The sequence below is a fragment of the Apostichopus japonicus genome, chromosome 20 (assembly GCF_037975245.1).
Source record: "Apostichopus japonicus isolate 1M-3 chromosome 20, ASM3797524v1, whole genome shotgun sequence".
NCBI lineage: Eukaryota > Metazoa > Echinodermata > Holothuroidea > Aspidochirotida > Stichopodidae > Apostichopus > Apostichopus japonicus.
The window spans coordinates 25,958,295-25,982,855 of NC_092580.1; the positions used below are offsets into that span (position 1 = coordinate 25,958,295).

General features: G+C 37.6%; 1 protein-coding gene and 1 pseudogene across 1 annotated transcript; both read right to left on the reverse strand.

Annotated features, from left to right (window-relative positions):
* Nucleotides 1-464: 464 nt before the first annotated feature.
* Nucleotides 465-10,809, reverse strand: LOC139961269 (inactive selenide, water dikinase-like protein). The gene is made up of 7 exons (XM_071960366.1): nt 10,359-10,809; nt 8,274-8,377; nt 6,456-6,605; nt 5,903-6,015; nt 5,017-5,213; nt 4,054-4,266; nt 465-2,907 (listed from the first exon to the last, which is right to left on the reverse strand). The coding sequence occupies exons 2-7, from the start codon at nt 8,367-8,369 to the stop codon at nt 2,738-2,740; spliced, it is 939 nt and encodes a 312-aa protein (XP_071816467.1). The 5' UTR covers nt 8,370-8,377; nt 10,359-10,809; the 3' UTR covers nt 465-2,737.
* A 3,414-nt stretch (nt 10,810-14,223) lies between these two features.
* Nucleotides 14,224-22,544, reverse strand: LOC139961268 (inactive selenide, water dikinase-like protein; annotated as a pseudogene).
* Nucleotides 22,545-24,561: the final 2,017 nt, after the last annotated feature.

Genomic DNA, 24,561 nt, shown 5'->3' on the forward strand with positions numbered 1-24,561 from the left:
ATGGGTAAATAGACACTAGTGTACAGTCAGTACATACAGCTGCGGTCAATACCCACAGCACAGTGTACAAACAATACAGCGATGGACATCTCAGATCCAGCTAAAGATAACAAGGTATCACGTTTCATTACTGTACTGGCTGCATTTTGTAGCCACACGAACAAAACGTCACTTGCAAGCAACGGAAAGATAACTTTTTCAGATGGCCGCACGCGGTTTGGGGGGAGTCTTCAATGCCTTTATACCAGAAGGCAAGCCCTTTGGTCGGGTAAAATTCCTCCAAGTTGACTACAGGCTTGGTTTACTAATGGGGTTATATACATCTAGCATGAAGTCTATCCAAGCTTGCTATGTATTGGTGATTTATGTACTAAATAGGAATACTGTAACCCTTCTGAATAGGCATAACAATGAGATATTATATTCAAATAAGAATATAACAAATGAAATATAACAATAGAATATGCTTTTTCTTGGCAATTTTATTGCTCTTCCTTTCTCTTAAATTCAAATGAAGTGGTAGCTTATCTGGCAAGCTCCATTCTGTGGTTTGATTTATCCGCTCATTGCTGGCCCAGGTTAAAGGATTTATAGCAAAAGCATCATTTGAACCACAGTAATGGAATCAGCCACATTTGCATATGCTCATAAATATGCATGAAACGAGGGATTGACTTTATGCGAGCTGCTCAAACATCACAAGTTGAAAATCTCACATTTACATGCTGAGCAAAACCTATCATTCCTCCCTGCCATGGATCAATCTAAAATTTAACTGGAAAGAAAAGATAACTACTGAAAGATCATGAAAAATAACTAATCATTTTACAAAAGTAACAAGTTTCCTGAAGTTTTTGAAGAATTTGTTCTCACTATGTCACTCATTCATTACTTGCGTATTGGAAATTCTGTATTTAATGACATAATTCTGGCATTAGTCATGATCAAGGTTGTAATAATGAAACTAAAACTCTACTTAAGCAGAACTTCCTGTTCCACACTTAGTCACTCATTACGAAAGCAGCAGAAATGTGTGAAAACAGTTAGCAGGCCCAGTATTAAAATGAACAATCTATAACATTCCTTTGGGATGTACATTTACCCAGTACCTTAGGTTCAAAGAAGGTTGTTCATTGGTGGGGAAAGAGACCTATGTACACTTGCTGAATCCCATGCACCCCACCCCCCCCCCTTACCCTCACACTGCACTTAGAGGTACAGTATGAGTCTTAACATCCAAGAATTCAGGCACTTTTCAAACATTGCTTCAGCAGCGGCCAGTTTCTATACCGGCTCCTGCATGTTCAACATATGCATATCTGAGTGTTAATGCTGATTAAATTCAGTGTATTGATAGTAATTATTTGTGTCAAAATACGTTCTGTTGATATGGAGTGTTTGAGTAAACATGGACAATTTTTCAAATTTTAGTTGAGAAATTTAAAAGCACAGGTGGGGAATCTTTTAGGTCTGATGGAGAATTTTCCCATCACTGAAGTGCTTTAACAAATGCCTTGGTTCTATCATCATACAAAGTCTGTAGTCTCTAGTGAAACTGGCAATGAAATGTCACAGCATTAACTTGTACCAACAGCAGGTTAACAAGGCTATGCTGTGGATTGACATATCTGAGAATATTTAAAGCTGGTTGGACGAATCATTGAAGGGGCCTACTCATTCTCTGTTACACCCAAGGATAAATTACATAACACAAATACAGGGTCTTACTCTTATTTTCATTCCTGTACCTAATGCCTGATACTTTCCAAACTTCACATCTCAACACCTTTTTAAGAATGCTGAGTTTTCTTTTTAAAATAACCATAGGCCACAAAATTGATAAACTGGGCTAAAATACAGAGATACATCATCTGGAACACAAGTTGATAACCAGAAATACCATACAAATAATAGTTGCTAAATCTGAAACTAAATTCAGTCCTTACTTAATGAACTCAGATATCAATATGCTCTTACTGAATTCCCATTACAGCAACAAGGAAAGTTTCTGTCACAAAGTACAAAACAATACAACCTTGCCAATGCATATTAATTATCTCCTATTGATGGTAATCAAAACACAGGGTAGGTTTAGCTGCATGATAATCTTGGAAAGGGTAAAGTTCACAAAGTCATTGCAATAGGTAGCATCAGGGGGAGGGGGGGGGGAGGTGGCTGAGTTAGAAAGGACATTCAAATGTAACAAGGGTCTTTGACCAATGTTTGAAGAGAGAGAGGATTGGGAAATTTTACAACACTCTCTTGTCGCCCTGGGCACTGCTATCAATTTAAAGTAATATTTGGCACTGTGTCTTGAACGAAGAAAACAAGGAGTTTATGACGTTAATTTCCTTCACTCCTGCCAATAGCCCACTGTCAACCACGTTGGAGGCTACAAAACTTACTGAGCTTTTGAATCTTCCTTCCATACATGTAACCGTAACTCATACCCTAAACAAGTCAGGCCTCCCTACACCTATTATTGTGAATACATAACAGTAAACATTACTAGTAAAAGCTTGAGAATCACTAAGTCGGAATCCTCCGTTTATTTAAATCTCAACGCTGTTCCACATGTCAGACAGTTGAAGCTAACCAATGATCAACACCATACGATGCTACTTACTAATCTGACTGCATTAACTTGCAGCACTGGCAACCACAAATATAACAGTTGATATATCTCTGTAAATTAACTTAATTCAAATAGCTGCAGTCTTTTTAAAGAACTCTCCTTTTATGTAATTTTGGTGACCACTTCAATGACCCTTGGCTTTGCATTCATGACAGCTGTTCTTTCTCCATTGTCGACCACGCCAATTATCCACGCCGGGTTTCCGTCGCTGGACTCCAAAGCTCGACAAAATGAAGCTGCTTGTTCTCTTGGGAATGCTATAAGTAGACCTCCTGCAAAATCAAAACAATTTTAATTATTTCATGCAGATCAATGCTAACAAAAAGTTTTCATAGATCCTTCTTCTTAACACCTCCCCCAACCCGATCTGCTACTGAAATGTACAACACAAACTCAAATGCAGAAGTGTGTAAAATGAATGGTAAAATGAACTGTAAGACAGTCTATTTGTACCTTAACCCAAAGGCAGGTATCAGAATCTCCAATCACCAACATAGACAAATTAAAAAGAGTCTATTTTAGAGCTATCCATATTCCTTCCTTGTCACAGTCTTATATTTCTAGCACCGTAAGAAATGTTTTCTTCTTTTCGTTTTTTTTTTCTCTTCAAAGACAAAATGTGTTACATGATGCCACAAGTAATGTATAAATTATTGCCGAATTATTGAGCATTAAACAGAAAAAACAAAGAAGACGAGACATTATTTTTGAAATTTGCGACCATAAATTGTTTAACATTTCTTTGGAAGAGCAAAAGAATTTTAATGTTTTGGCTAGAATGAGGCTGAACCAAATAAACTTACTGTTAAAGATTCTTAAAGAACAATTAGGACGCAAATACTATATTCTAAAAACTATTAAAAGCAACTCCACTATGCCATGGTAATTCCAATACTTAACCAGAAACCATGTAAATGCTAATTCCAGTTTCTAACAAGATTAACACTGTTTCCACCTTGACTGTAGCTTAGACACCTGGTATTCAAACTGGCAATCCCTTGGTAGGGTCAGCAAAAGACATTGTAGGGTCGGCAAGAAATTCCAAAGGAAAAAGACATTTTCATTATTTACAGAAAAAAAACCTGGAATATTTCATTCAAAATCACAAAATGCCAATCCATTTAAAACTAAGTCTTAATCACACAAAATTTCTCAAAGAGTAGGGTGATATCTCCTCCCCTTGATCCCTCCCCCAGGCCACATCATCTGCCACCACTGGAGGCTCACAAAGCTGACAAATGTGTCATCGAGCAAAAAAGTTTGAATACCAGGTGCTTAGACCAATGAAACATCTAGTTTAACACAACCCACCATCCCTTTCAGTTCTCAAGCAATTAATACAGAGAAATTTTAAATCACTTTAGAGAACAAAATAAGTCAACCAGTGTAAAAATAATTCATTTGGTAATTTTCCTTACCTGAGGTTTCAGCTGAGTACCCTTGTAGAAGTTGGAAGAGTTTGTCGGCTGACTTTGCAATTGCTGCCATCTTTGCTATTACCGGTAGATTGTGGATGACAAATTTGACATTATTTGGTTGATATTTAGCCAGATTCTTTGCATGTCCCAGGATACCAAAACCAGTCACATCTGTGGCGCCTCTTGCGTTGTAATGGCGCATCAGACTTGCAGCTGAAGATATCAAATTGATACTCTCGTTAACTCAATGTGTGATCACCTTCGTCAGAACTTTGGTAAACAAATACAGTGCTGTACATACAAACTAAATAATACTAAATAATAATATCTGAACATATCAAACATGATTATCGTCAGCCCCTTTCCAAAGAAACCTGTGTAGATTAATTACATTCATGTTTCTATTTCGTATGCATATATATGACTACTGCTATGAAGAAAGCATTTAGAGAGCTAAACAATCAAATACTATTACATAGATCATTTCAAAACTGATTACTTCCATTTGGGTGAAGGTCAAGGAACATGTGTTTGTGCTCACTGTAAATTCTGCAAATAGAACATAGTTACTAACAACTTAAACAATATTTAAATTTACTGCATACTTCATATACAGCCTTGGTATCATAATTCTGTTTTGACTTGTACCAACCCCACCATTCATTTCACAAGTCCTGAAAAGAACAGTGTACCTTATGATGACTTTGGAAATTAACATCCAAACAGCGATTCTTACTTTATGCCATGTCAACTTAGGCTTGAGCCGTTAATTACATCTCTGCACAATGTTAATATTCATGACAGTGTTTCGCTTTTCAAAAGATAAGAGTGACTGACAACCAACAGCCAGTTTTTTCAGCATATCACGCTTTTGATACCTACGATGCACAATTGTAACATACAGTGTACATATAGTTTGTACTGTATTTGGTAAGTAAATAACAGGCCATATAAGACACATACCTTGCTTATTTAGGTGGGCCATGTTATATGAGGCCTCTTGGTAAGCACGCTCTATGTCTTCTGGGGTGACCAGCTTGCTGTTTATTAGTCTCTTGTATCGTTCCGTATTTTGATCTTTCCACTGTCTTGCATTGACAGCAACCTGAGTACCGAGAGGTTTAGTCAACACTAGTACATTTCCAGCTTCAGCATGGGGTCTGAAATTCAAGAAAAAGTATCAATTATAGAGATATATCAGACATTTACGAAAATTATCTTTAAATTGCTTTCCACATTTATTATTTTTGTGCCTTGACAAATCTTCACCTTCATTCTAGTTTTGTACATTTCATGCATCCTCCTTTCAACCTTCATGAAGGAATTGCCACAAGGGACAATCACCCTTCAGTTAACTGTATATGTCTGTTTAATGACATACATACAAGTTATACATTACATATGATGATTTCCCAATTGTTCATTTACAAAAAGGGTTTGTAGTGTCCTCCGCATAAGGTTTGTCTACACAGAAAGACACTTCACATGAGACAGTCGCTCTTGCAACTCCTGCAGATAGCCGTTCCATATTCTCCCAAGATAACTCTGTGAATTTGTTACCCCTGTCATGTGAGCATGGGTTTCTGCCAAACTTTGTTCTAATATCCAAAGAAGCAGCCATAATAGAAAGAGAAAACAAAGATAACAACTTAACCTGAAGTCCTGTCAAACTAAAGTTGTTATGTATTCACCATTCCTTACATTGTGATCATTGTGGGTTAGCTTAATCATTGTATATCCATTTCACTAGATCAACATATAACTGGTCAATGTAGGTTTAAATAATTATAATTACTACAGAGTACTATAATTCCTCTCACGAAAAGATTCTACGAAGCCAGATACTTACGGGATAATCTCATTGGGAAGGACCGCTGATGTGGCTACTCCACCGATTATGCACCAGGGATTAATGACTGTTTGGCCACCAGTGATACTAGTTCCAGCTTCTCTTGCAGCATCCTAACAGAGAAAACAAGATGGGTTTCACAAATGAAATAAAATGAGTAACACCAACTTGCATCAACACATATGGATTTGTTCCTTTTTACTAATATTGTGTTCTATCTTGCTTGGCAGTTTGTATGTAGTTAAGCAGGGTGATACTTCCTTTTGATCTAACTACCACAACAAATTGTACTTGGTTTGTTTACTGTGCTAAATTTGAAGGATTTTTATCATGCCTGCTCTCCTACCACTAGGCCTCATACTTGATAAATTTAGCCCACACAGTACACACCATGACCCCACTTCATAAAAGTATAAGAAACCCATTCCTTAAGGTGTATTGAAAGAGAAGTCATATTATCTGCCTTTAGCAGGGTTTTTTCTTTTCGACAATGTCACAATGTATGCTTTATGCTTTTGTTGCTTGGTGATGTATGCTTCTTTTTTTTTTTTACCTTGAACCCAGAAATGATGAGAGGCACCACTGTGTCCCTTTCTTCTTCTGTGAACTTCTGAGGCACACCTAGTAACATCAGCATGTTATCACACTCTGTGACTCCAAGAGCATACATGTCACTCAGGACATTAGCAGCAGCAATCTTTCCCTAAGAGAAAAGAAAAGAAATTATGCATCATCAATTCACAATCAGATAAAAAACTCCCAGATGTTTGCCAAATTGATCTATCACATGATGGTATACAACTATACAATAGTGATGAAACAAATAAGTATACAATTTCATGTACTACTGTATGTTCCTATCATTGAGGTCAATCCTGATCATGACCTTTCAAAGGAAAGTGTCAAAGAACCTTTTATTTATTGTAGATAGTCCCAAAAAATAAACAACAGTTGACACTACTCCGATGCACATATACTCATCTGAGGCATTGGGAGAAACTTATACTTGAAAATAAAGCCAATACCCATAACATGTAAGTAGTAAGAACACGGTTGTATTGACACAGATTCACTTTGCTTCTTAACTGCAAACCTTGGTCGGACCAACTACCCACTATTCCACTAAGATGTCATGAATGCAAATGCCAATGTGCTAAACATGAACATGCAAGTGTTGGTATATCCTTTGTAAGACTGAAAGAGCTATTTGTCACCTCAACGTTATCAGGATGGATGCAACTTTTAATGCTTTGGTTCACTCTTCATAACAAAAATTGACTTCTCCACAGGTCAAGAATAAACCACTTGGAGAAAAGATGAATGGGTCTTTCACTCGCACTGATTATTTACATGCTCATGGCATTGATATTTAAGCTCCTTACACCCCAGCAGACTTCTATAATGCTCCTTCATTGTTTAGGGTAGTATAAATTGTATAATGGAATAACATAAACCAGATTTGTAATAAGTCCACACTCGCATATTGACCTGTACTCATATTCTACCTTATGGATTTGTACTCGTTCTCTGGACACATACACAACAGTAACTGTGTAGGAACTTACGTGCACATACTGTAGTTATGTCCATGAACTCCAACTTTTATGTGCCTAGAGAGCCTTGTACTCGTTCCCATACTTAGGGATGCTACTTGTACTTGTACTATTTGTGAAAGTTAATCTCTATTCTGGAAGAAATGTTAATCTTTGTGATCACTAATGATGACCCTTGCTCACATCTGTGGTGTCATATGCCAGCCTCCTCATTAACTCAGTCATAGCAGTACTGATCATACAAGTGTAAAACACATGAGGATGTGAATGACAGGCTTGAGAGCACACCACATTGGATGGCTGGAGATTTGGCAATGGTCCCTACTGCTGTCAAATTCATACTACTAGTCTAACATACACGCAGGTGAGTGGGTTGAAATATTATACACAGTAATGGATAGGAAGCCATTACTGACAACATGGCACAGCAAAAGAGTTCTCCACAGCATTTTGTATGGTCCAGTCAAAAAGTGATTTAAGAAGTGACTTAAAAGTTGAGGGTACAGAGCTATACCTCAACCCTGTAAATCAGATATAAGCAAACACTGCACATGGTGTTGTGTTAATAATGTGCTTATCAGCCCTGGGTTATTACAGAAAATATTGAAGTACTCTGAAAACTATCCTTTCAAGGTCAGGTTGCTTGACAAATACTGTACGTTTCTCTAGGTTAACTTTCCTGTGAACACATTGATCAGCTAAAGACAGGAAACATAACAAAAACAAATAAAAACAAATACATACATCTTCATTTTGTCTCCATGGATACAAAAGTTGTCAGATCTATATGTAAAATACCAATATGTTGTTTTCCTTACCTGAATGTAAGGATCATCCACCAGAGGATAGAAAAAATCTGTGGTTTGGACAAGACTCAATCCTCCATGCTTGAGAGGTGTGACACTGCAGTCCATTCCAACCCCTACAAAAATAAAGAGCATTCTGATTGCTGGGGATTACAACGCTACCAAGGATAGTGATATTTGTTATTATGTGGAGGCCATGTCAAAACATGTTGATAATTGAGGAAATTATATATGTAAAATGGTGGTGTTTGTAGTACCAGCAACGTTACATTATGATTCCCCAAATCTGTTACCTAAAATAAAATATGAAAAGAGTGAATCTTTGCCCCAAAAAAATGCAATCATTTAAATGAGATAACAACAATCTATGTCTATGGTACATGACTGAAAAAATTGGCTACTTTATACTCTGTTTTATGAAAAGTGCCTAACAGTCACACAGAAACATCTTTTCATTATGTACAGTGCAAACATCTATATTAACATTTGAAATGTGTCTCATCAAACATTCAAAGTTCTGTGCTATCATCCAGCATGAATAAAAAATAGATGACATTGAAATTCATCTTTTGTGGGTATCCCTGGATTTGTGAGTGTCACTGGATCAGTACTGTGGGTGTCACTTGATTAGTAGACTGACAAGTAGGAAAGGGTTGTGGAAGTATACAGTTGCAAGTTTTCCTTCTTTCCCACTAGATATAGGCCTATGGTACCTACTCTCATTGTGAAGTCTCAAAAGGGCCATCAAAGCCTTAATGATGGAAGCAAGAACAGACTAGATATGAGATCATTATTCTTATATACTAACTAACTTTTCCATAATTATTGTGAAACTTAATTTTCCATAAACTGCAGACATCAGCTTGTTCAATAAATAGCAACAATTAACAATTATAATAGAGTAGGCTAGCATAGTACTTAAGAATCAATTCTCATCTTTCCCTGGTCAGATTCTTCCATTTAATTCAAGATTTGGCTCTGTACCCGATCGTCTCATTGATAATTACTGCGCTATTACTTATTCACCTGATCACTGTCCCTGAGCAGAGAGACTCACCAAGCTCATCAAGCCATAGGGGAGGAATTTGTATAGATGAATGCAAAAACAGTCAGACAGTGCAAAGTTTTTATTGATCCTATCTCAGTGTAATGCTTAGTAAACATAACTGATTGTGAAATGATATATGTTCCATAGCTTGACGAACTTGCTCCTACATCAAAAAGTGTCCGGGAAATTTTGTCTATTAAAGGCACTGCCGAAGCACTGATAACACTAAGAAGGTACCCTTACTCCTTAGACAAAGACTGTACCCAGAGAAATTTCAGTAATTATTCTTTTGTAAAATATCCTGCTAAGTTAAGTGTCAGTGGAGAATATGGGGACATTTGTGCCCCTGCCACTCCACCCTCTTAAACCCACACAAACAATCGATCTCTGGCTATGGGCCTGCTTACTTGTGGAAGTTTTGTGACATACTGATAATCTATCTTTGTAGCCATAATCACAAATTGTTTCATATGAAGTTCTTATTTTTCTGTATAGGTCTACATTTAACACAAGCTTCCAAGTTGACTAAATGACTGTTGCACAAGACATATAAATCGACCATATGTTAAGAAGCAACGCTTGTTCAAAGGGCGAACTGGTAAACTGTACTAAGAGCACCATTTTTATTTCACTGATGATCGGGTAGAGGCACTATTGCTACCCTTATTGAATTAAGGGGAATAAAAAAGAAGCAACAACAGCTTCCTTACATTGATCCAATGTCATGATCGAAAAATTTATGATTTAGACAGTGCAATGACAAAAAATAACTAATGAATAAATGGAAGAATCCGACGGGGATAGATGTGACTTTTGATTGACAGTAGTACTAGACCCTAGCCGAAGTTACGAAGGCCCTCAGGAGGAGGCTTTAGTCTAGCCTAACCATGGTATAGGCATAGCCAAGGCTAGGCCCAACTTAGGCTAGGCCTAACTGTAGTGTTACTGTTAGTGACTGCTACCACCAGTACCATACTACACTATTGTTAGGTAAGCATAACAAACCATCGACCAAGTCTAAAGTTTTGCCTAACGTTGGGGAAAATTACCATATCTTGGAGTTGTTGTTTCAATTTTTATGTTAGGATCGTCTGACTGTTCCTGATTTGCTATGCTGAATATTTGTTCGTGGGGTTGTCGAGCTGAATTTCCATCATCATCTTCAAGTCCCTTCAGGAGTTTGAGCAGAGACTCCTGAGGAACTTTACACCCTCATCCTTTCAACTCTGTGCTTTTCGTCAAACGAAATTCCTTCGGTAGACCATGAGATTCAGGATCAAATTCAGGTCGCCCTTCCATTGTAATGATTCTAATGAGCAAAATCACAAGAGTCCTAACAACATTTATGTGAACCGTTTCCAACGGTTATTAATTCGAAAGTGCACTTTATTATTGCTTTCAATTCACTGCCCGTATTCTGTGTTCAGCCAGCTAGCAACTTTTTTAAACTTCTGCAAAGGCGACGTTGTACAAACCTGCCACAGAAACCCAGAAACGTGATGCTGCCACAGACTTTTCTGTAGGAGCTGCATGCGTACTACCACGCGGTCTTATAGAACGCGAAAATTGACAAAATTCGCACACTAGTGAATGAACCAAATTTCGAGGTAGTCCCTGCGTGTAATAACACGGAATCTATAACTCCACCAAACCACCCTAACGCCGTGTTTAGTTTAGTTTAGTAGAAAAAAGGATCAGGAGGGACACTTAAGTCCCCATCAAGGACCCTATAAAGAGAGGGAAAAAAACTGAAGACACAAACACTCAGACCCGATTACAATGCTTAAAGTGCTTGTCCAAAGCATTCTTAAACCCATTGACACTACTTGCAAGTACAACTTTCTCAGGCAAACTATTCCACTCATTCACAACCCTATTAGAAAAAAAGTTATGCCGAATATTAATCCTACTATGCGACTTTTGAAGTTTAAGACAATGACCTCTAGTACAACTACTGTTTGCAAACATGAAAAAGTCGGTAAAGGATAAATTGTCGAAACCATACACAATCTTGAAAACCTGGATCAAGTCCCCACGTAACCTCCTAAGCTCCAGTGTGGTGAGATTCAACAGTTGTAACCGCCTATAATAAGGAACCCTCTTTAAGGAACTAATCATCCTAGTAGCCCTCCTCTGGACCTTTTCAAGTACTTCCTTATCCTTAGCAAAATAAGGGTTCCAAGCCTGCACAGCATACTCCAGATGAGGCCTAACCAACTGCTTATAAAGCCTAACTACGATGTCCTCTTTCAGAAAACTGAAGTTCCTCTTGATCATACCTAAAACCCTATTACCTCTTTTAGCAGCTTCAAGACAATGTTTGGAAGGTTGCAGAGACGAGTCAATGTAGATACCTAGGTCTCTTTCAACAGAGACCTCCTGTAACTCCACACCATCTAGATTGTATGTAAACTTTTGGTTACTACTACCAATGTGCATTACCTTACATTTATCAATATTAAAAAGCATTTGCCACCCCTGAGACCAGGAAAAAATCTTATCTAAATCCGCTTGAAATTTCTCAGAATCGCTTTTGGAAGAGACCTCAGAATACAATTTGGTGTCATCAGCAAACTTCTTAGCTGTACACAAAATATCTCCGTCGATGTCATTTATATAGGCAACAAACAACAGGGGACCTAATACAGACCCTTGTGGAACCCCACTAGTAACGTTCTGCCAAGAAGAAGCACAGCCATTAATTACCACCCTCTGTTCCCTATTACCAAGCCAATTCCCGATCCAAGACAGTAAATTCCCTATGACACCCATGCTCTTCAGCCTAAGTAAAAGACGCTGGTGGGGAACTTTATCAAAGGCCTTCTGGAAATCCAGGAACACAACATCTACAGACATCTGCCTATTTAGTGAGCTTGTTACATCTTCCATAAACTCAAGGATATTAGTGAGACAAGACCTTTTTTGACAAAAGCCATGCTGAGACTCTCTGATCAAAGACTGACTGCTGAAGTGACAGACCAAAGACTTTTTAACAATAGACTCCATGACCTTACAAACTACACTAGTGAGACTAACGGGCCTATAATTACAGGGCTTAGTCTTATCACCCTTCTTGAAAATTGGGGTAATATTAGCACATCTCCAGTCCCTAGGAACATAACCTTCATCCATAAATTTACTAAAAATCAACGAGAGTGGAACGCAGAAATAGTGTGCAAAAGTCTTCAACAAATACGGATGGATTGCATCCGGTCCAGAAGCTTTAGAAACATTTAGACGAAGCAGCTCCTTTAAGACAACGTCATCCGAAAATAAGACCGTATCCAGTTTAGGCCTATCACTGCCCCCCTGAAAATCTGGAATACTACTCGTATCTTCCCTTGTGAAAACCGACACAAAATAGTCGTTCAAAAGATCTGCAAGATCCTGACTATCAGTAACTATCTTATCAGCCTGTGGTGCCCTAAGGGAAACAATTGCCATCTTTAACTTTCTGCTTAGACCTGACATAAGAAAAGAAGGCCTTTGGGTTATCCTTAATTTTTAGGGCGATGCTTTTTTCGAAATTCAATTTTGCATCAGAGACTAAGCATTCTACTTTCAGCTGATGAATTTTAAACTTGGCCAAAAGAGATTCAGATTTAGTCCTCCTAAACAACTTCCACATTCTACGTTTTTGCCTAATTGCACATCTAACTTTCTTATTCATCCAGTGAGGCATACTGCTTTTACGACGACGATTCTTCCACGGAACATGATTTTCCATAATGACCTTTAATTTATCAGCAAAACAAATCCAAGACTGAGAAGCACTCATATCACTAAACAAATTAATCCAATCTGTACCCTTTAGTAAAGTTTCAATTGCCTCTGTATCTGATCTCGAAAAATCAGGGACTTTTTCCTTGCTAATAGAACTTACGACCTTACAATGTGTATTTTTTTCTGAGATGGTGTGTTTCTGAAGCTGTGAATCTGTTTATTGTTAAATTAGATGACCTGACGTTTCGATTCTAAAAAGATATTCTTCAAACTTAAAATGAAAACAGATCAATGACATGTTAAAGTCTAAATTGTGTATTTTGCTTTGTTGTACTTTGATTAGTCTCTTTCTCTTTATTTTAGGGAGCGAAGCACCCCGTCAAGCCTGCAAGGGGTTTTTGTTCCGCTTCCTTCACTTCATGTATTATCCACTACTACTTGTTACTTGTTATTTGTGTTACTTGTTATTTGTAAACGTTTAAATGCATGTTGTGAAAAACAAATAAATAAAATGAAATGAAACAGGTACATGTAGAACTTAGTCTATACAATCGTCCCTCTATGCTGATTTATTGGCAAGCGATTCAAAATATTGACTGCACTTCATCAAATTATATCACTTCCGTTATCTGCTTGCCCTCGATGTTCTCATGTACATCAGGCCATACAGTACCACACAATTGTGGCAGCTCATCATTTCTATTTGGGCAACAAGATGGTATCCAAAACACAAAGTATGTCTTTAATAAAACTAATGATAAAGAAGGAAAGGAACACACTATGACAAAACATAACAAAGACAAAACCATTGTTTGTTATTTTTTATTTTATTGATTTGGAATGACAAATATTTATGCAAACCAATATTTTCTATAAAATCTGTTTATATGAGAGTATACCTTCCTAATAAGGTTAAACAGTGCATGGTTGACCAGAGTGTGCTCAGAACGTCCACAATATTACACCACCAGAAAAATCCATCCCCGATGGTTTCTTAATATTGCTTCATATGGAACAGACAATGACCTAGAGAGTACCATACAGAGAACATTACTGCAAACTGTTGTGTTGAAGCTCACTCAGAGTTTCTTGTGACTGCTCAATTTCACAAGCAATTCTTGAGAAGCCAACACACAGCAGGAACATATACTAACACAACAATGACATTTTATTTTTTTTTTCCCTTTAACATTTTCTTCTTTTTTTTTATCAGGTTTCTTTACTTTTATTTTCGCTTTTAACTTGTGTCCAAAGTTCTTGTCCATAAACAAGAATCATTTTCCTGTATTTCTACACTACTATTTACAAAGACTTCAAACCTAGAGGGAATCAAGCGATACTTTACAACGATGATCAGATTTTGAGGATAAAATTCAAGTGGATGAATATTAATCGTAATGGATCGTAATATTCAGGTTGGCCGTGGTCAACAATCTCTAACGCTGGTTAGTTTTATTGCTGGTGGAACCCAAAACATGAAAACACTGGTATCATAATCAAGTGCTGACATTTCGAGTGTGTGTTAAATTAAACGTAAAACTTCAAAAGGGAATGGCGATGGAAATAAAATGCAGTTTTAGGATTGGCCTTGAAATAGTACCATAATACTGCTCCTGCAAATAGAATTTGATCATATGACTCATCATCTTAGCAAGCTAACATAGTATATTACCAACATTTTAACTTCGTTCTTCCAAAACAAATAAGACAACCATTACAAATCGTTCTTCAATTGTCTGTTTTAAGCGTGAGATGAGTGGGTACTATGGATCAGGAAACAACACAATATATGCAGTATTTTCCCTTGGCTAGAATTGTGATTTTATGGCAAGATATTTCTTCCAGGCCACTTTACAAAACTTGGGACTTCAAGATTATATCAGTCTATAACAAAATAAATGAGAGGGCATTATTCAACCAACAATAATCACTTCAGTGAGAGGGGACAGGAGATGGGGAACTTGTTCGTTTGACAAGCCATCTAGACTAGAACAGACGACAATACCAGTCTTCTACAACTTCATAGCATTGGTCACACAATGGTTAATGATCATTTCAGATGTAACATGGTATGAATAATGAGAGAGTCAAACAGATGCCAAGATATTGACACTAAAAACATACTGTATTGACAAAAGGTACATATCAAGCCAGTAATGCATTTCCTCCCAAAAACCTAACTAGAAAGTCAACAAATTGATCCTACAGTTTGCAATTGACCAGTGTTGAAATTAACCAACAAGTCACCTAAAAATTACCTTCAACGTTCATTGACCTCCTTTTGACTACCTGTTCACCAGCAGCATGCACCTTACTCCTACAATGGTTTAGATTTATGTACTGCTGGGCTGAATGCCAAATGTGTTTTGACATGATGCCAGCAGTTACAGTACTAAATGTCCGCCATGTTGTAGAATTAACCAATTTAATATAATGTCTCATCTCATGACCGGAAGATTCATCACTATTGGAGCAACCAGTACGCCAGAATAACAAATTCTGTCTTCAGCAATGATATACAGACATCCTGCAATACTTTGACAAATATATTTTTGACATAGTGAATCACATGGACAGTCTTAAACTGCACCGCCTACAGGGGGTTCCATTCTTGTTGTGACCTCAATGACCCTGGGCTTTGGACTCATGGTAGCTGTTCTATCGCCAACATCTACTACTCCTATGATCCAGGCAGGGTTACCTTCTTGAGCATCCATAGCACGACAGAATGCAGCTGCTTGCTCTCTAGGAAATGCTATAAGTAGACCTCCTGCAAAGAAAGAAATGCAATGTACTGTTTACTTGTATAGCAAATACTAGAAAACTTGATTTGCATGACAGTGCTACAAAACATGACTTGTATGACAATGTTAGAAATATGACTAGTACTAGAAAACATGGCTTGTGTGACAATGCAAGAAAACATGACTTGTATTTTGTTAGAAACAAGACTAATACTAGAAAAAATGGCTTGTGTGACAATGCAAGAAAACATGACTTGTGTAACAATGTTAGAAACAAGACTAATACTAGAAAACATGACTTGTATGACAATGTTAGAAATATGACTAGTACTAGAAAACATGGCTTGTGTGACAATGCTAGAAAACATGACTTGTATGACAATGTTAGAAACATGACTAATACTAGAAGACATGGCTTGTGTGACAATGCTAGAAAACATGACTTGTGTAACAATGTTAGAAACAAGACTAATACTAGAAAACATGACTTGTATGACAATGTTAGAAATATGACTAGTACTAGAAAACATGGCTTGTGTGACAATTCTAGAAAACATGACTTGTATGACAATGTTAGAAACATGACTAATACTAGAAGACATGGCTTGTGTGACAATGCTAGAAAACATGACTTGTGTAACAATGTTAGAAACAAGACTAATACTAGAAAACATGGCTTATGTGACAATGCTAGAAAAGATGACTTGTATGACAAACCTACTTTAGTAAACATGGCTGGTGAGGCGATGCTCAAAACATGGCTTGTATGACATTGCTAGAAAGGATGGCTATATGACAATACTAAAATACAGTACTTGCAGTGTGACAATACCAGAAAACATGGCTTGTAGGGCAGTGCTCAAAAACATGGCTGATATGACAATGCTTGAAAACATGGTTTGTATGGCAATACTAGTAAAACATGACTTGTAAGACAATGCTAGAAAACATGGCTTGTATGTCAATCTTGAAAACATGGCTTTTATGGCAATGCTACAAAATATGACTTGTAAGGCAATGCTTGAACAAGTGGCCTGGATAGCATTGCTACAAAAGCATGGAAAAATTTCAAACCAAGCAGAGTCTTACCTGACGTTTCAGCAGAGTATCCTTGTAGAAGCTGGAAAAGATTTCCACTGGATTTGGCAACAGTACTCATCTTAGCAATCACAGGAAGGTTATGAATCACAAACTTGACTTCATTGGGTTGATACTTAGCAAGTGCTTGAGCATGTCCAAGGATTCCATACCCTGTTACATCAGTAGCACCTCTAGCGTTGAAATGGCGCATCAGAGTTGCAGCTGTCCGGACAAATTATGATAGTTGGATGATTAATTTAACAAAATGGAAAGGTGGAGAATTTTCCATGAGTGCTACCGTAGCATTTCTAAACTGTGCATCCTTCAAGCACAAATGATGTAAGAAGGGTAAGGTACAAATTTTAATTTGTGTACTTCACGTAGTGTGTTTTTTCTTTTTTTCTAGAGCTGTGATCAACTTTCTATCTTTGCCATTCACTCCAAACTCAAGTCTCTGATCTGCTTCCAAGTTACTTTAGTAAAACATAAATGGCTAGAGACTCCAAGTAAGACAATATGTATGCAACTTTGTGATATTTTCAGTTATAGATGCATTATTATCTTCAGAGTATAAACATCAATTTACATTAAAGTTTGGGAGAGAAACATTCACTACACAGCTCACTACTAACGACTTTAGTCAACCAAACAGTTTAATAATCAACTTTTCATCTGTCACACACAATTTACAGAACAACAATGGTCAGAACCTCGACAAGACAAAAACAGCAACATTGTCCTTAACAAGCCCGACAGTAACCTAATTTTGCTCACCAACAACAAAACTTAACTTCTCTCCTATTTCTGATTACCTTTCAGATTTAGCCTTGCCATGTTAAACATGGCCTCCTTGTAGGCTACATCAATGTCTGTCTCCTTGAGCTGGTTGCCACTCATCAGCCTCCTGTACCTTTCATTGTTGGATTCTTTCCACTGCTTCGCATTAACGGCAACCTGTGTCCCCAAAGGTTTTGTCAGAACAAGTACATTTCCAGCCTCAGCATGGGGTCTAAATAAGAAGAGAAAATGCCAAAACTCCTGAAACATTTCCTGCCTTCTTAATTTCATTAGAGTGGAATGAGCAACATGCAAACCTTATTGAGAGTCACTCAGTCTCTCAGGCTATACATCAAAGACATATCAACCCACCTGTTCTGGGGATCAATGGGTCATTTAAGACACTTAAAATCCTTTAAAAAAGGGCCGTGAACTAACCAAATGCACAAAACGCAACGTTAAAATTTGTCAAACATGTTGATGTAAGCTTTCTCTCATGCATACAGTAAGAATGCTAGTTATAATACTGGAATAGCATGCTTCAAGTACAGAACTGCTATTATAAGTTATATATCATATGTTTTCTGCTTCACTTTTGGCTTAACAATAACCGACAAAATACCATCCAGCGAAAATTAATGCACTCTAATAGCTGATCCAAATTGACGAATGCAAAAACTGGTCAAAGCAAAAAGCAATTTGAAGAAGCCAACAGGATTTTCGTATGAAGAGCTGAAACTAGTGTGTTCTGACCTACAAGGGTCCCTTCTACTAAGAATCCATTTTGGAAGGTAATTTCCAATTCAGCTTACATGATGATATCCCCAGGCAGGACCGCCGAGGTGGCTACACCTCCAATGATGCACCATGGGTTGAGGACTGTTTGACCACCAGTTATATCTGTACCAGCTTCTCTTGCAGCATCCTGATTGACAAAGATAAATAGCAGTTTTTAAAAATACAGTAACCACAATATTTCAGACAACAATTGCAAAAATTCAGAGTCTTCCAAACTGAATCACAAACTTTAAACTAAATAATAATTAAAATAAAATAAAACTGTTAGCAAACTGCTTATCCACTAGAGAGCCTGTGTAGGAGAATGTATAAAAGTAAGTTGGCCTGACGTTTCGATCCTAGCAGAATCTTCTTCAGAGGCTAAATGACAAGTTACGGTAACAGAAGGGACAAAAACACGCACAGAATACAGACAGGTTAATGAGCACGGTGAACACAATGAGATAGATGAAAGGGGATTTTATACATAAATAATACTTAATCAGAATTGTACAGCAGGGCTATTTATAAAGTAATAATGTCTGTTTCTTCTAGTTTGCTTTTCATTGAGATCTCTCTTCAGATGATACTCACAAGTGTTAAACATCACCTTACTCAAACCAAATCCATTTACCAATTTTGTCACTGTAAAATAAAGAAGTCCTCTGTTAGTAGCTCACCTTAAACCCAGCAATGATCAGGGGTATCACAGTCTCCCTTTCTTTCTCAGAATACTTCTGTGGCACTCCCAACAACATCAGCATGTTATCACATGTCGTGATACCAAGAGCGTAAATGTCGCTCAGCACGTTAGCGCATGCTATCTTGCCCTGAAATTTAAACGTTTAAACAAGCATGAATCCCACTCAATGACGATGTCACGGAAAGTTCAAAATTACCGATCAAAATGATACGACGTAAAAAAAATATGAATCCATTTGCAGGTACACTAAAGTAACAAAAAGCCCTAGAAAGCTCTTGCATTCAACCATGTTTTGGTACATTGTAATTTGATCTGAAATCTTAGATTAAAGATTTTTCAACCTATTTTCTGATATAAATGCTCTGCTGTACTTGATAGACATACTGTAAACCAGCAGCGGATTAATCAAATTATGTCAAATGTGTACTTGACCAGTTCCAATATTAACAATCAAGTGGAAACAGTTCATAGACACATTAAGAGGAAGATATTCTTTCAACCACCAAAATCATATCAAACATAGGCAAACTTGAGAGTCATTTTCAAAATTTTCAGTTTTCTAATTTACATATATATACAAAAGTTACATATTTCATGTTTACAATAGAGGAGAGAGCTTCTAAGTCTTTCTTGTGACATTAAAAGGTACTTTCTATTCTATTGTTGGAAATTATTGCTAAACTGTCACAAAACCCTGGGCACAGGTTTCAAAGTGATAATGTATTCCTGTTTTAACTCATGTGAGAGACATTCAAGTGATGCATACTGTCAGATATCAAGACTGGTTGCTGGAAGAAACATATGTTCAGATCATGTAGCCATCTCTATAACATTTACCAACCTGCATATATGGATCATCAACCAAAGGGTAGAAGAAGTCTGTTGTTTGCACCAAGCTGAGACCTCCATGCCGTAGAGGCGTGACACTGCAGTCCATACCAATGCCTGCGTGGAGATGAGAAAACAAAATGACAAACTGTTTCCATTATAACCTGTAATAATTAGTGTTATTTATGCAAAACTACTGTACGGCGCTTTTTATTGTTTTTTATGCACAATATTTTGATGCAACCAACAGAGATCTATGTTAAATTTGTACCTCAGATAAATGACAAAAATCCCCAATATGCATGCAAGTTAGTTCCCATACAGACCAAGTGCTGCTTATTTTGCTTGTAATTCAGTAGCAAAGAATTAAACAAAAATAAAGACATTTCATATTTGTAGGTGGAGAAATATTTGCTTCCTTGATCAAGCAGACAGGTGCTATGTTGAATAAAGGCCTCTACCAAGCTTTCTGATGAATAAAACAATATTCATAATATTTCATTTACCATATTTCAGTTACAAAAGTCATCAATAAATCACCATAAAAATCTGGCAAATCAGTATATGGAAAATTCAAGATTGCACTATAGTCACTGGTCATAGAAACCGGCCTTTCCCCATTGTCATTGTTTGGAACACTTGATTTGCCTAGATGACATAGACCTCCAACCACTCAAAATATTGGCACCCATTATCACCACCACCAACCCCCCTCCCTCTACCAAACACACACACACACTTCTACATCTACATAACCTAAAATATGATTTCAGCTGAATAATTAATCTTGCAGGATGTAACTTGGGATGCCATTCACCTATTAATAGTCCTGACACTATTGTACTGTTTACACCAAAAACATGATGGTATCCATTGTTCTTGATCTAAATATGACTTGGAGAATGGCCATATAAAGAGACCATTACAGGGTGAAGCAAACTTTCTGTCTTCACATTCCACAAAAATAAGATTGAATTAGCATACTTCAGTTTTTCCTTCCTTATGAACAATGATTGATACTCCATTGGCACTGGCACCACCATCCAAAGTAACAATCGCACAAGAAACTTATAAACATACCCTCCAGAGCCCAAATTGTGGTTCTGCCTATGCACCAGACATTTAAGAATGTAAATTAGGCAATTATACGTTTCAGTGAGGAAATTTTTTTATGGGGAACCACTAAAATGCCTACAAAACTTAAAGCATGAGTGACTATTATTGTCTTTCTTGGGGTCAATAGACTTACTGATGACTTAGCAAATAAAAGCTGACTTCGGGCTCAAAATTAAGTTTGGTATGTTACAGACGGTTTAAACCACTGCTAATTGCTATCATCAATCCACATTGTATTTCTATTCCACTTTTAATTTCTGAGAAATTAACCTTAAACATATTCGGCCTAGGCCTAAGCGCATCAATTGAAGTGACTGCACCACTTTGTCTAACAGTTATAGTAACATTCTCAGATGCAACACAAGTCAATCATAAATCATCAGTATTTCATGGTCTAAAATAACAACATGTTAACAATGCATTCCAAATCTTGAAAATGCCAAAATGGTATTGAATCTTGAGTATCATCCAAGGGTTCCATTAGTCTCATATGAAGCTTTAGTTGAGTTAAATTATAAAACAACATCATCATCATCAATTAAATCTTCAATTAAATCATCAATCTTTAAAGGAGCATTCCAAAGATTGGGCCCCTGGCCCTAACCAGTATATTTTATGGCAGAATTATCTTGGAACAGCTAGGTCCTAAACCATCAGAGTCAGACAGTCAGTGAGAAAGCCACATAGAAGCACCACTTTTTCCTAGGTCTGTGACATATCAATGCGAAAATTTAAAATTAAAGCCATCCTTTAACTTGAATCCTTGTTTTATCACTAACATAATAACTGTTAGAGAAAACAAATGTTGGCTTATGTTGGTGGACTGGAAAAATATGTGTAGTCCAAAAACTAAATTAGGGGACTCCTAGGCCTACCAATAGTAGGACTATGTCATTACTTATCAACTATCGTAAACATAGGTAAAGCTGATGACGGCTTTTATCAACCGTTATCGACCATAGTCTGCCGTAACTAAGACGCTTGCAGACCCTAGTTTAGGTATGTGTTGACCTATGGCCACCTTGGTAGAACATCATTAACTGATCACACGAACATCCGAAAATGCGATGATACCTAAGCAATAAAAGCTCACCATATCGGGGAACACTTGACTCTATTTTCAAGTTGGGGTCTTCCGGATGTTGTTGTTGGTCTTTACTAAATATCTGTTGGTGAGGAGGAAGCTTGCTGATAGCATCGTCATCCTCCAGTCCCTTCAGGAGTTTGAGCAGAACCTCCTGAGGGACTTTACACCCTCAACCTGTAACCTCACCAGATTTCGTCAAACGAAAATTTGCTGGCAAATCATGGGCTTCTGGGTCGAAGCCTTGGATTGCTGCCATGCTGGATCACAAACTTCTAAAAGGGCCGGTTGGATTTGTGTAAAAGGCTGACGACTTCCCGTGACTTCCTATGATCTGACCAAACCCAAAGCGGATATGTCAGCCACGTGTTTTTGACCACGCTAGTGTAAAACATACGACTACATCTTTTGTAATCACATCGCGGGTATATCAGAGAAATCTCCCAGCATGCCTCAAAATCTCTGCCTCGTTCGGTAACTGGAAATTGAGTGTAACTTATATTTAATTTAATTAGCTAATTTAATAGCTTTTTCCATCTTTTATTAAGATATAAGCATAATAACAATTATTTTAAAGTTATTCAATACAGAAATTTGTTCTTAATGAAGTCAGATCTTCCAAAGATAAATCCTAAGCTTACATATGTTGCAAATCTTTACCTATCTAGAAGTTGTCCTATTGATATTTTCATTGCTGGGTGGACAGATCATAGGTCAGGGATTGATATATCCCACAATGCATTTTCTCTTTGAAATTGTACAGAAGCCAATAGCAAACATCGATGATGGAAATACAATCAACCTACTCGAGAATTCGGTAGCCATCATCGGCGCACATGAGATGAGATGGAAGTTTGTTATTTGTAAATTGTATAATGCAGTAACTAAAAGTTCTGTAACTGAGACACGATTTGAGCAGTGATGATTCTTTCTGTTATCATACATGACATACGTTTGGGTGTTGCCCTATGCAGGGCCGTCTTAAGAGATCACCGGGCCCTGGGCCCGGAAATGGAGCGGGGCCCCTCAATCAAGTGAGTTCGAAAAAAAGTTGCGTGAAAAATTGACATCCTTGACAATCGCTTAAGCATAGACATGCCTGCATTTACCACCCCTCCCTATGTCGCGCATAAAGCATAAAACTTTAGCTGAATAACATACGTGATATATCTAAAAGCTGAAATACATTATAGAAGAGTAATCTTCCATTTGCCCTCCATCCCTTCCCTAACAATACTGGACTCACCATTTGTAACACCCTTTGCAAATATATATATATATTTTTGTGGGAGTTAGATTTTTTTGGACCTGGGGTCAAAATCAGGGTCAAATGAGGTCAGATTAAGACATGGGGTTACTAAGATTGCGGGGCCCCTGACATCACATAAGACGGCCCTGGCCCTATGCAAACTATGGGTGTCAATGCGTCAGCTATATTATTATTTTTTACAATCGTACATGACCCCAGCCCCCCCCCCCCACTTCTTGGACAATTTAACCTCCCCAACCCCCACTTTTAGTTGTTATGCCTTGCACGGCTCGAACAGGAATTTTCATTTTGACCATGACCATGACTTCTTTTAGTTGTTTAATGCGCCCAATCCGCTGACGTCCCATCACAGTGAACTAGTTTTCGATAGTCCCGTAGCCTTGATTGAACCCGTAGACAGATCGACCGCGTTGAACGCCAAAAAACTTTCTATTTGAACGAGCGATGCTCGTAAATGTAGGTGACATGCAAAATTATAGTAACTTTTGTTAAAACTCTGAGCAATTTTAGTCGTGAACTACCGCACACTGCCGACCGGCCGGGCCGGTGAGATTGGGAGGGGGGTCCAAGGGAACTAAAGCAACGCGGCCGGTGGGTCCAATTAGGGGGATCGAGGACATGTAAACTCATTTTCATATGGAAAGTGAAGAAAAATGGGGGTCGGTCACGTAATTGTGAACGATGAACCCGACAAGGCTCGTCTTCGGCCGACGGCGGGGACAGCAGCAAACCGTTTCATTTGGAGTTACAGCTGACTTTGTTCGACGCCGCTCTAAATGAAACTGGAAACATCCTGATCTTTGATTCAACTTCTGAAGCGTTCGGACAATATCCCAGTGTTCCACGTTACGACGATGGAGGTGAATCAACCGCTGGCTGTAACGTGAATGTGTTTTAATCATGGAAGACATATTTCTACTCACAGTGTTATGAGTAAAGGTTGTAAAAAGTTGTAAAAAACAAATTCCATGATAATTGCATATGATCTGAAGCCTACATTTCACAATAACTGAAAACTTAACAGAAGGCCCTCACATCACGACAAAAATATTTTCCTGATTGAACTTTGATTCACCACCTTCAAGCGTTATATCCACAACATTTCAGCAAATTTGGACAAATGCTCTACGAGGAGGAGCATTTTTTAACG

Excerpts from the sequence above, each read along its gene's own strand:
- LOC139961269 (XM_071960366.1), bottom strand. The coding sequence starts at position 8,369 with ATGGACTGCAGTGTCACACCTCTCAAGCATGGAGGATTGAGTCTTGTC. Across the intron at positions 6,606-8,273 it reads TGGATGATCCTTACATTCAG|GGAAAGATTGCTGCTGCTAA; the intron begins GTAAGGAAAACA and ends CTTTTCTCTTAG. Across the intron at positions 5,214-5,902 it reads CTTCCCAATGAGATTATCCC|ACCCCATGCTGAAGCTGGAA; the intron begins GTAAGTATCTGG and ends CTTGAATTTCAG.